The sequence below is a fragment of the Canis lupus genome, chromosome X (assembly GCF_011100685.1).
Source record: "Canis lupus familiaris isolate Mischka breed German Shepherd chromosome X, alternate assembly UU_Cfam_GSD_1.0, whole genome shotgun sequence".
Taxonomy (NCBI): domain Eukaryota; kingdom Metazoa; phylum Chordata; class Mammalia; order Carnivora; family Canidae; genus Canis; species Canis lupus.
The window spans coordinates 52,333,785-52,346,426 of NC_049260.1; the positions used below are offsets into that span (position 1 = coordinate 52,333,785).

Sequence of the window (12,642 nt, forward strand, 5' to 3'; positions counted from 1 at the left end):
CTTTTGGAACATCAGCAACCTAAACCTGTTACAGAGTTAAAGATTAACCTGCCTTCTAAGAATTGCTGCCATTCAGATGGAAATTGATAGTGAACAGAGCAGTTTCATTTGTATTACTTGATTTGATCTTCATAACAGTACTATAAAGTAGGGATTCTTTTTCCTATTTAAGAGAGAAATACACTCAGGCTCTAAGAAGTGATGTACTTGGCTACAGTTACATTGTCTGAAAGTAGCAGGGGCAGAACTTAAGCCCAGGTCCCCTCCTGATTCCAAATCCCTTCCTCATCCCACTCTACCCATAGTCTGTGTGGTTCCCCTATAGTTCCGGAGCCCTGGGGTTTCCAGTGAGGGGCCAGAGCTTCATCTGAGCCTACCTGGATCATAATATGATCTTGTTGCCTTTAAGACATTGCATGTTGGCTATCAAGCCTTTATTTTTTCTTTCTAACTCAAAAGGCCCAGGCATCCAGCAGACCATCCTAACACCTTCCTTGCTTGAGAAGCTGAGGTTGGTTAGACAATAAGATCACTGGGAAGAAGGCCCACAGACTGGTTGTGTGTGCAGTGTGACAAAACAGAGGGTTCACAGAGGGAGGAAAAACCACAAAAAAGAGAAAGTTGCTTTAATTCTTATCACTTATTCAGCTGGATGTCTTAATGCCATGTGTGAGAATCCGTTTAATCTTCCTAGCTGTTGCTAACCACTTAAATCATCCTATTTTTGAATAGAGAACCTTTTTGTAGATCCGATTCCACTTAATCCTCACAGCAGCCCTGTTAATCATAGGAGCTATGATTTCCATTTCAAATGACAAGGCTCAGAGAGAAGAGGTTAACTAACTCATTCCATTTGGGTTACTTAACAAATGGAGCCAGAATTTGAGCTTACGTTGCCTGGTTTCTAATTTGGTGGTCTTTACAGTAACCTACTGTAAATCATTATGGCAAAGTTTGTATGCCTGGGGGTCACTGGCTTTCCTCAGCCCATCACCCAAACCGAGAAACCCTCTTTCTATATTAACAAGTCTGCAAATCAGTATCAGTTCACCATCTAGCTCATCAGAGGAGATGATCTCTGACCCTGAGTCATTTAAAATGGTAGCTTCAAAAGAAAGCCAGTTACCACATTCATAAGAACTGTTTTTCATATCATCAGTAATTACCTACTAGTTCACGTTATTTGCTCATTCAGCAGATTGACTGCCTGTCCTTTGCAAGCCACTATGCTAGACATCTACTTAAATAAATTTTGTCAGAAGTTTTCTGTGATGGTTATGATATATGTAAATCACCTAGGATAGTACCTGGACATTAATAAATAATAACTACCACTTGAGGGTGTATGAGTAGATTATATACAGTGTATTTATAATCAGATGCTTCTGATTTGGAATCTTAGCTATATACTACTAGTTGTGCAACCTTGAGCAAATCACATGTCTACACGTACTTCTGTTTTTTACATTTGCAGAGGTGGTAGAACAATCAGTAACTTGCTAATTGTTAGTAACATTGAGATTATATAGAAAGAGGACACAATAGTAGATGCTGTGTAAATGATGGGTCATTATTATGAGGCTTGAATGCTAAGCCACTGCTTTCACTAAAATCAGTTTAAGCTGCCACCAGCCTTGCCTAGAAGCTCATGCATAGATCCCAAGGATGATTTATCTTATTTGAAGACCTTAGCTGTCTGATGCACTATAACACTAAAGAATTTCTCTACTGGCCTTTCTTTGGACGTGTGCTCCAGACTACATATGAGACTACAGGTTTCCACTGCAGATTGCTAAGAAATTATAGTTGACTACATTTTATTGAGAAAACAGAATCTCAGTGAAACTTTCTCTGCTCCCTAACCTGTTTGGTGTGTTTCAGAACCTGACGATGACTCCTCTTTATTTCTCCAGAACAGTAGTAAGTAGGTGTTAAGTGAAGATGTGCTAAAGGAAACTTGGAGGCTGGGGCTACTGTCCTCAAGTCATCCCTTAGTTAATAGTCATGCTATCTGGGCAGGCGACTTCAAAGGCTGAGCATTAGAAAACAGAGTTAGGTATTGTAATCATATTAGACCTGTAGGAAAATTAGCCTGCTATGTTGCTGATGTGTACACAGTAATTAGGATTGAGCACAAAGGAGGTCTCACTAAGGACCATTAGTATTATTACAACTAGTATTACAACCAAACTAAGCTTTCCCTTTTTTCTCTTCTTTGTTAGTTCCTTGGCATCTCAAGGAGGGAAAAAAATCATCAGTACTGACGACTTCTTTGGTACCTGTATAGTTTAATCCCTGTTCTCCCTACGCACCCTCATATTCACACACTAAGCAGCCAAGTCTTTCCTTGCTTCTGCTTCAGAGGTTCAGGTTTCAAGCTCCCAGGCCTTTTCTCCAAGAGGTGTTCTATGCTTGGTCCCTGCATTTGTGTCCTACCGGGAAGAGTCAGTACCAGGAGGTCTGTGCTACAGAATGACTTTTGGCAGGAGATACTCTGGGGTCTGAGACTTAAGCTAGTTTGTCAGCATATCACTACAGTGAAGAAGGGAGGCACAGGTCTGAGAGCTAAGATTGCAGCCAATTCATTGAGCTGCAGTGCTGGTGATATGGGGACTCTGTGGTCCCTGATGTCTAATAAGCTTGGGACCTAAAAGAAAAGAAGGAGGAAATAGAGTTTTAGGGTAGGCAAGAACCAAACCAGCAGAACAACGTGTCTAGATAGTGTAGACTTCAGACCTGGGCCTGTGGCTAAGAAACACTCAGGACCTTGGTAGTGCTTGAGCTGTGTTCTTCAGCAGTAGAGTGGAAAAAGCTCTGAAGTAGAGAATCAGAACACCTAGGTTCTAGTCCCAATTCAGCCACATATAGACTGTGTGACCTTGGGGAAGTCAGTGAACTTATCTGCCCCTCGGATTCTTTGTTGGCAAAATGGATGTCACATTGTCTATCCTCTTGGGTTATTGTGAGAGTTAAATTAGGTCATCAAAAGGAATGTTAGAAGCTTTACCTAAATTCATGAAAGCATTTCTAACGAGATATAGCAAAGCAAAGTTTCAGATAATTCTGGATCTTTTGGAGAAAGGAGAAATGGGATACTGTTAAGAGATGAGCTCTGAGGTGATGCTCCAAACATTCAGCTGCCTCAAAACCTCCAGAAAAATATAGCTACATCTGTTCTACCTGTGTGGTATTGTGGAAGTAGCATCTAGGAACCTCTGTTCTCTGAGACTAAGGGAGATAATTTGGATATCATCTAATTCTAATTTTATAAAATGAAAAAAACTGGGGGTTCTTATTCCATTTGATTTAATAAATATATCAAATTAATAAATATTATAAATACTGAATTAATATTTCAAAGATGTGTACTCAAATATCTGAACTGTGCTATGTACTAGGGAGGAAAAGTTAACAGAAGGGATGGTTCCTGTCTTCGGGAATCGACAAGTCTTATGGAGGAGACAGATGTGTACATAAGTAAACCCCAGTACTGTGTAATGAGTGCTATAATTGGGTAGGGCTATACAAAGTTCAGTAAGAAGGTAAAGGAAGAATCTTTAAATCTTCTGCTTAGATGAGTTGGTAAAGGCTTCACAGAGAAAGGTGCTTTTCAGTGAATATTGGAAAGATGAATTGGTATTTATCAGATGGAAAGCCTGAGGAGGGAGGAATGCATTCTAGGCAAAGGCAACTGCCTGTGTAGAGATAGCAGAGTTATAGAGGCATGAGAAAGTATGGTGTATTCAGCAAACTAAGTATTTCAAAACAATTAGAACCTAAAATCTGAGAAGTAGCAAGAAATTAGTCTAAGAAGGCAGGTCATAAAGAACTTGTTTGTGTATAATAATGGCAGTAGGGCAGAATTGGCAGAGTAGGAAGCTAGCAGAGCTTGGTTATTTGTTGAATAGAAAATAATGAACAGGAAGTTAGAGTCAGAAAGAGAATCAGAGAAAAGAGAGAGAGCCCAAAGGTGGTGTAGAGAAGTCAGTGGCTATCAAAGGCATTCCAACGTATGCTGATATGTAATAAAATCCATTTCACAGTGTTGTCAGAAGGGACAAATAAGATTATAGCTAGAAAAGGTCTTTGTAAAGTGCAAAGTGCTGTTCACATAGAAGAAATTATTATTACACTGCATCTTCAGGAAGGCCCAGTAATCAAGAGCCTGTGCTCTTTGGAGTCAGACTACTTGGCTTTAGAATGTGGTCTGCCAATTACTAGCCTTATGATCTTGGACAAGTTACTTAACCTTTCTGTAATTCACTTTTACAGATTCACAGAATGGGGTTACTAATTGTACCTACTTTTTATTGGATTGTTGGGAAGATTAAATGAGTTAATATAAGTGATATACTTGTTAAAGAGTTATTCATTATAAGCAGTCAGTGTTAGATTATTACTCTCCTCCAACTGACAGTACCATCTTTTGCCTCCCATCATCATCTCATTTAAGTAGTTCACTGAAATAGGAAGAGCAAGGAATATTATCCCCACCATATAGTTTGTTCTTGCCCTGCTCCTCAGCATTAATGGCCCCTGGGGCTCCTCAGGAGCTGCCTGAGTGCCAGTGGTTCTCACCCTAGTGGAGGTCTGGGACTTCATTCAGCTCATCAATTGCTCAGTCTGACCACTGCCTGTACCTCATCTTCAGGCTTCCGCAACCTGCACGTGGATGACCAGATGGCAGTCATTCAGTACTCCTGGATGGGGCTCATGGTGTTTGCCATGGGCTGGCGATCCTTCACCAATGTCAACTCCAGGATGCTCTACTTCGCCCCTGACCTGGTTTTCAATGAGTAAGTACTCATGGGCCCAGAACTCACATAAACATAACCCCTGGCCAGACCTGACTGGGGGTGGTGATGGTAATGGGAGCAACAGTGGGGGGTAGCCCATTTGACCTCTAGGCAGTAGAGGCGCCAACCAGACTTCCCAACCTGAGGTGGCTTTGGCCTGCTGAAAGGCCACCTGGTGGGAAGCAATGGGGGATTGGTGTTGAGCCATTCCTTTCTCACCCAAGACCTAGTATTTTAGCCAATTTCTGACCTGCCTTGTAGATTATCTCAACGTCATGTCAGGGTCCCTTTCCTTCACTCCAAGCAATGTAGGGAATGGACAAAGAGACTCGCTATGAAAGTTGAAGTTCCCGTGGTCCCTTTGCTACCACTGAAGGCTACTGCCAATCACAGTTTGTAGTAGCTCCTCTGTGCCAGGACTATAGGAGATAGTTTCTAAATCCATTCTCGTTGAGCCCTCAGAATTAAGCTCAACAGGGACACCTGGGTGGCTCAGCGATTGGGCGTCTGCCTTCAGCTCAGGGCGTGATCCTGGGATCAAGTCCCACATCGGGCTCCTTGCATGGAGCCTGCTTCTCCCTCTGCCTGTGTCTCTGTCTCTCTCTCATTGTCTCTCATGCATAAATAAATAAAATCTTTAAAAAAAGAAAAAAAAAGAATTAAGCTCAACAAAACAAAGTGACTCACCCAAGGCATGTTGGTGACAAAATTCAAAGTATGTCTGTATAACTCTCAGCTCTTATACTGCCTCATGGTGGTAAGTGACAGGGAGGAGCAGCTCTACCACTCTCTGGCCATGTGACATTGGCCCAGCCACTTCCTTTCTCTTTAAAAAAAGGTTTAAGTGGTGCCTAGGTGACTCATTTGGTTAAGCATCCAACTCAAAAACAGAGGATCATAGGGGAGGGGAGGGAAAAATAAAATGAGATGAAATCAGAGAGGATGACAAACTGTGAGAGACTCTTAACTACAAGAAACAGACTGAGGCGGGCAGCCCGGGTGGCTCAGCGGTTTAGTGCCACCAGCTTCCAGATTTCCAGCCCAGGGTGTGGTCCTGGAGACCCGGATGGAGTCCCATGTCAGGCTCCCTGCATGGAGCCTGCTTCTCCCTCTCCCTGTCTCTCTGTCTCTCTGTCTTTCTGTCTCTGTGTATGTGTGTGTGTGTGTGTGTGTGTGTGTGTGTGTGTGTCTCATAAATAAATAAATAAAGTCTTTAAAAAAAAAGAAACAGACTGAGGGTTACTGGAGAGGAGGTGGGTAGGGGGATGGGGTAATTGGATGGTGGGCATTAAGAAGGATACGTGATGTAATGAACACTGGTTGTTATATGCATCTGATGAATCGCCTCCCTCTACCTCTGAAACTAGTAATATATTATATGTTAATTAATTAAATTTAAATAAAATTTAATAAATAAATAAAAATACTAAAAAGAGATTTGATTTATGCTTGCCTGCCCACCAGCTCTATTTATACTTCATGAATTTGGCCAAGGGCTGAGATTCGGGAATTACACTTTTCTCAACTAAAATCTCTGTTCTATAATTTCCTGTGTCACTATCTATGGGCAAGACTTGACTTCTCTGACCTTCAATTTCACGGTCTGTTAATAAAATACAACTTTCTTAAATGGTTTGTTATGATGACTAAAATGAAAGCTACTGGATGTGAAATGCCTGTCCCATAATAGGCAAGAAATAAAAAAGAAGTACCTTTCTGATACTCTTTCCCTAATAGTGATAATTTTCTCTATGCTTGCTGTTTGAGGTCCCCTGATAGCATTGTGAGTGGAGCTGCCCAAAAAATTCTCCCCAAGGACCTGGAGCCAGTCTCACCACAGAGAATCCTTTTGGTCAGCGCAGGAATTGACCTTCCTTCCCCTCCAGCCCTCTAACCCAGAAGAGCCTTAAAATAAAATGTACAGGCTACTGGTTCCTTCCAGTACAGCAGGGCCATATGGGGGAAAATGAGTATCCCCAGCTGCCCTCTTCCAACCCAGCTAACTCTGGTAGCCAGGAGCTAAGAATAACCATTGGGCTTTTGGCACAACTTGCTTTATAGCTTCCAGATTTCCAAAGAGTTACCTATGATGCCATCTTCTGGGGTAGTAGGCCTCTAAAAGCCCTCTTTGTGTGTAACTCTCACTCCTACCCCCTACCCTCCAGTGATTGAATTAACATCCTGCACCACCCTTCCCATCCAGAGCCCTAAGACCCTTGAATCTTTGCAAGGTGTTGATTATTTTCTAAATCCTCATTTCCTTTTCCGCCTCGATATGAGTAATTGGGCACTCCTTAGCTTTCTGGCCCACTCCCACGTATCTCTTCAGAAGGCACCACAGGATGGGGTGCCAGGGTGGTTCAGTGGTTGAGCGTCTACCTTTGGCTCAGGTCCTGATCCCAGGATCCTGGGACTGAGTCCCATATCAGGCTCCCCAGAGGGAGCCTGCTTCTCCCTCTGCCTATATCTCTGCCCCTCTCTCTGTGTCTCTCATGAATAAATAAATAAAATCTTTAAAATAAAGAAAGCACCACAAGACTCCTAACATGGGCAGGGTCCTAGACCAATCAAGCCCCAGAGCTCCTGAAACAACAGTGCTCCCGTTCCTCTTGTAGGAACCACTATGGTAGAGCTCTTCAAGTCTCTAGAAACATCTAAACCAGTATTTCTCAACAGGAATGCTGGTGACATTTTCAGAGGAATAATTCTTCATTGTGTAGGATGTTCTTGCATATGGGAATATGTTTATATTCAACAGGCCTGGCACCTGCCAACTAAATACCAAATAGGATCACAGTCACTGTAATAGTCCAAGTTTTTCCCACATACATCTAGTGCTCCCTAGGGAGGTAGTCCCCTCCAGTTGAAAGCCACTAATTGTGGCCAGCCTACTCAAGATACTCATAGGGAAGCTGAAGACCAAAAGGAGAGAGAAGGACTCTGAGCCAACCCATTTCCTGATCTCTTTGACATCAGGCCTGTCATCAGGCCTGCTTTCCTCTCTCCTCGTCAACATCTTTGGGGAGAACTCATGTTGTGAGGGTAATAGGTGGGACCCCAGCTATGTGACCCTGAATAAATTACCTAATGTCTCTGAACCTCAGTCTTCGGGTCTGTAGAATGATGAGTAGCATTATAATGGCACCTTCCTACTTGTCATTTATTGAACACTCACCATATGCCAAGCACTGTGCTTGGTGTTTTGCAATGTTCATCTCTTCTTTTACCACTCTCCTTTATTCTCACCTACCTCTGCTCTCTTCCTGAATTCCACTCCTGCTCCTTGTTTTCTTTTTTTTTTTTTTTTATTTATGATAGTCACACAGAGAGAGAGAGAGAGGCAGAGACACAGGCAGAGGGAGAAGCAGGCTCCAGGCACCGGGAGCCTGATGTGGGATTCGATCCCGGGTCTCCAGGATCGCGCCCTGGGCCAAAGGCAGGCGCCAAACCGCTGCGCCACCCAGGGATCCCTTCCTGCTCCTTGTTTTCTATCTTCCACTCTCTTCTCTCTTTCCACTAACTCTCTCCCTACTCTTTTTGTCCTTTCTCCTTCTTGTTCCCTTCCCCTCTGAATTCCTTCCCTTGCTTTTCCTCCTCTCTTTCTCTTTTTTCCACATTTCTCTGTCCCTGGGACTTGCAGGAGTGTTAGATCAATCCTCCATATTAGGGCTGTGATTTCAACTGTAAAAATACTGCAGTGTTATCACCAACAGAGGCTTGCAAGTACAGTATAGACTGGAGCTGGATCAGGTCCCAGGGTCAGCAGATCTTATTCAAAAATTCTCTAGGGTGAAGGACCTTGGAGCAACACTGCTTTGGTCAGTTGACTTGTGATACTGTTTAAATACTTCCTCTTTCTAGCTGGTCTCCAACCTGAATTGAATATACCATCTGCCCGCCTTCCCTTTATCTCCAGGCCAGCCAAGATCTCTCTAAGATAGGATGCTGACCTTCCACCCAACCAGTACCAGGCCTTCTTAGCCTATGGAACAGGGGAACAGGCTAGTGGCTTGGGGACCAAAATGTCAAACCACAGCCTTCAAGCCTACTGCTCTAGGAGGTCTTTCTCCTCACCACTTCAGTGGATGTCAAATTCCCTTTCCTTTCTCCACAAGATATAAAATCAGTTTTTGTAGGTCTTTTTCTTTCTCTCATTCTCTCTCTCTCTCTCTCTCTCTCTCTCTCTCTCACACACACACACACACACACACACACATACACACGATTTCTGAAGTGCTGAAAACCAGGAAGGCCAACTAGCAGGAAGATGCTGTTATCTTCATAGAGGCTTGCCATGGCCAGTGATAAGACAGAAAGATTGTTCCCCCCTGAGAAACTGCTCAAACCTTGGCCATTTCCCTTTATAATTTATAGGTGCTAATGTGATGATCTGTTGACAAGCCACTGTAACAAAAACAACTCACATGTGTTTACTACTCCTGAACTGTGATAAGAAACCACCAGTATATGAGGAGTACCTCTTCAAGGTACATTTAGATTGGACATTCAGAAATACTTCCTGGCTGATTTGATAAGCATTAGAACTCATTTTGAAGGGACAGTGGGGAATCTTCTTCCCTGGGAGGTTTTTTGTTTTTGTTTTTTTTTTAAGTGACAAAATTTCTAGCAAGGGAAATGACACTTATACCAAAAGACAGGGGAATTGACAGGATAAATTACTGTGGCCAGTTGGGGATCCTGGTGTCCTTATGTTAGGATTTGATTTCTAAAACTTATCTCCTAGAAATACTCCATATTGGGATGCCTGGGAGGCAGGTTCTGGCTTTGGCTGTAGCTGGGATATTAGAACTGTAGTCAGGGAGACCATGTGCCTGGCCCATTGTGTTCATTTGGTTAGGCTTTCCTGTCTCTGTCTCAGGAAATAAGAGGGCACAGGGACCTGGAAATTCCATGTGCTAACCCATATCCTGACCAGGGAAGATGAGTAGTTACCAGGATGTCAGGATTTTGGGAAAAAAGAACAACCTCATTCCTTGTCAATAAAGCACCACCCAGAGAAACTGCTAGCTCTTCTTGGAGAACCTGGGAAGGGGAGGGCAACCAAAGACATTCTCTCACAGCTTATTGTTAAGCCTTTCCTTCTTACTCCTTTCCTTTCTCTGGATGTCTCCTCTTCAGGTACCGCATGCACAAGTCCCGGATGTACAGCCAGTGTGTCCGAATGAGGCACCTCTCTCAAGAATTTGGATGGCTCCAAATCACCCCGCAGGAATTTTTGTGCATGAAGGCGCTGCTGCTATTCAGCATTAGTAAGTGCTTGGAGAGATACAAATAAAATGTCCCTGAGGTCATAGGCACTCAAAGGGGAACCACTTTTACCATTAAAGATTTATCGGGGAGAAGCCAGCTCCTAGGCATTTTCTTTCTTCATTCACCCTCCCTCCTCCATGCTCCCTTAGCATCCTTTTTTCCTACCAGGTATGAATTTCATGACCACAGACTAATTTCTTTGCTAGAACTCAACGTCTATTAGATCCCTACCTACCTCCAGCCTCTCTTTGGAACAAGGCTTTTGGGGCTGGCTGTAGCAGGTCTCTGAAATTTTCCATAGCATCTCCCATAGAAACAGGCAAAGATCACCTTAAATTTATTGCAGAGCAGAAGGTATTGCCTCCTGAAAGGAATGTCCTCTTCTGCCAGTAGTAGGAGTTCCATGTAAGCAACCCAGATAGGGTTTGTTAGGCAGGCAAGTAATCTTTCTTTACTGTCTCTTCTAAACGGAGTGCTGTCTTAGCCCCCATAAGGAAAAAGATAGGCCACATTTGATATTCAAAGCTATATATTTTAATTGTCTAAGTCAGAGCTGGACTGTGACATTGTAAAACCACAGATTCAAAGAAAGGTGTGGATAAGAAGACTAGAAAAAAGAAAGGCTCAGTAAATTGTATTTACTTGATGCCCTTCCAATTGGGTCCAGCTAGCCTTTTGTCTAGAACTTCTTGGCTGACTGAAGGACCCAGGCGTACAGACTTCAACTGACAGGAAACCAAGTAGATGGTTCCCTCCCTGTGGGGGTGGGGGTCAAGTTTGTGGTCAGAAAACTTGGTGCTTTGTCTAATGCTTCTTTGTGGGCATGCTTCTCCTCCCCATTCTGTCTTCATCCCACATCAGTTCCAGTGGATGGGCTGAAAAATCAAAAATTCTTTGATGAACTTCGAATGAACTACATCAAGGAACTTGATCGTATCATTGCTTGCAAGAGAAAAAATCCCACATCCTGCTCAAGGCGCTTCTACCAGCTCACCAAGCTCCTGGACTCTGTGCAACCTGTAAGCAAATGATGGAGGGTGCTTTGTCAGGGAGAAGCAACTTGATAGAGCTAAGTGATCATATACTCTTCTAGGATCTGGCACCTCTTGTTGGGTGGTGCTTCCATTCTCCTCTGAATATGAATGTGGCCCAGGAAGCAAATGCAATGGAGAAGAAAGGAACATGGGTCACAATGCCCCTGGATGTTGTGAAAGAGGTGGAGGAATTGAGAACAGAGCAGTTGGGACTCAGGGAAAGGGCTTAGAGCAGATAAGTTCTCTAGGCAGACAAAACAGACCTAAATGTTTTTCCCCTCTTCCTTGAATCACTTTTGTATGTTTGTACGCGTGTGTGTATGTGTGTGTGTCTGTGTGTCTGTGTGAGAGAGGGAGGAAGAGAATGTAGGTGTGCACATGTGTGCATTCTCATGCACATGCTGGGAAGGAGGAACACACAGTCCTGAGTCAGAGAGCTTGCAGTTGTGTAAGAGATCTCTTGGGAGCCCCCAGTAACTCCCTGGGGACCATTTAGTGTATGCATGCGCAAACACAAACACGTAGAGATAGGGAGGATCGGGGCCAGGGAAGGAGGAAGAAATTAAAGGTGGGGGGAAGAGCCTGACTGAAGCCAACTCCTTGTCAAGCCTGTTTTCTCCCTCTTTATTGCTCCAGATTGCTCGAGAGCTGCATCAGTTCACTTTTGACCTGCTAATCAAGTCCCACATGGTGAGCGTGGACTTTCCAGAAATGATGGCAGAAATCATCTCCGTGCAAGTGCCCAAGATTCTTTCTGGGAAAGTCAAGCCCATCTATTTCCACACGCAGTGAAGCTTTAGAAGCCCCTGTCTTCTCACCACCACCACCACCACCCCCGCTCCTCTTTTCAGATATCTTCTGCCTGTTATAACTCTGCACTACTACTCTGCAGTGCCTTGGGGAATTTCCTCTTTTGATGTACAGTCTGTCATGAAGGTGTTCTTGAGTTCTATTTGCTGTACTTTCCCCCCTTCTTTTCCTCCTTTCCTTTTTTTCCTTTTTTTTTTTTTTTTTTTTTTTTTTTTTTTTTTTTTTTTTTACCTCCCTGTCTGATCCTCCCATGGCACTTTCAGACTCTGCTCCCTGCCATGGCTCTTATCTGTGTTGTGAATGGTGTTGTATTTCTTTAATTCTGTGATGATCCTCATGTGGCCCAGTGTCAAGTTGTGCTTGTTTATAGCACTGCACTGTGTGCCAGCCACACAAACGTTTACTCACCTAATGCCACGGGAAGTTTAGAGAGCTGAGTATCTGGGAAAACAAAAATGAAAACAAACAACCATCCTGAAACCCCAAATCCTGTAGGGTTTCTTTTCCTCTTAAAGAGACAAACACAATTCCCCCAAAGAGGCCAACAGTGTGACTAGAATAAGGTGAAAATCGCAAGCCCATAGGGAGTCACTATTCTCGCGCCCCCCACCCCCAGCTCAGCCTCCCTGAGAGACTTTATTTTCTGCCAATGGCTATTGCCGTTAGAGGGCAGGATGACCCCAGAGATGAGTTAGGAGGGGAGAGACAGATTTAAGAGAGGACTAAGAGGA

The 12,642-nt window shown here is 43.5% G+C and overlaps 1 protein-coding gene across 1 annotated transcript in view; it reads left to right on the plus strand.

The window, feature by feature from the left end:
• AR (androgen receptor) overlaps positions 1-12,084 on the plus strand; it is a 182,686-nt gene extending 170,602 nt beyond the window's left edge. Inside the window, exons 5-8 of the mRNA XM_038587597.1 lie at positions 4,652-4,796; positions 9,936-10,066; positions 10,929-11,086; positions 11,738-12,084. Coding sequence (XP_038443525.1) covers positions 4,652-4,796; positions 9,936-10,066; positions 10,929-11,086; positions 11,738-11,893 — 590 coding nt within the window. The 3' untranslated portion in view covers positions 11,894-12,084. The remainder of the gene's footprint in view (positions 1-4,651; positions 4,797-9,935; positions 10,067-10,928; positions 11,087-11,737) is intronic.
• The last annotated feature ends 558 nt before the right edge of the window (positions 12,085-12,642 follow it).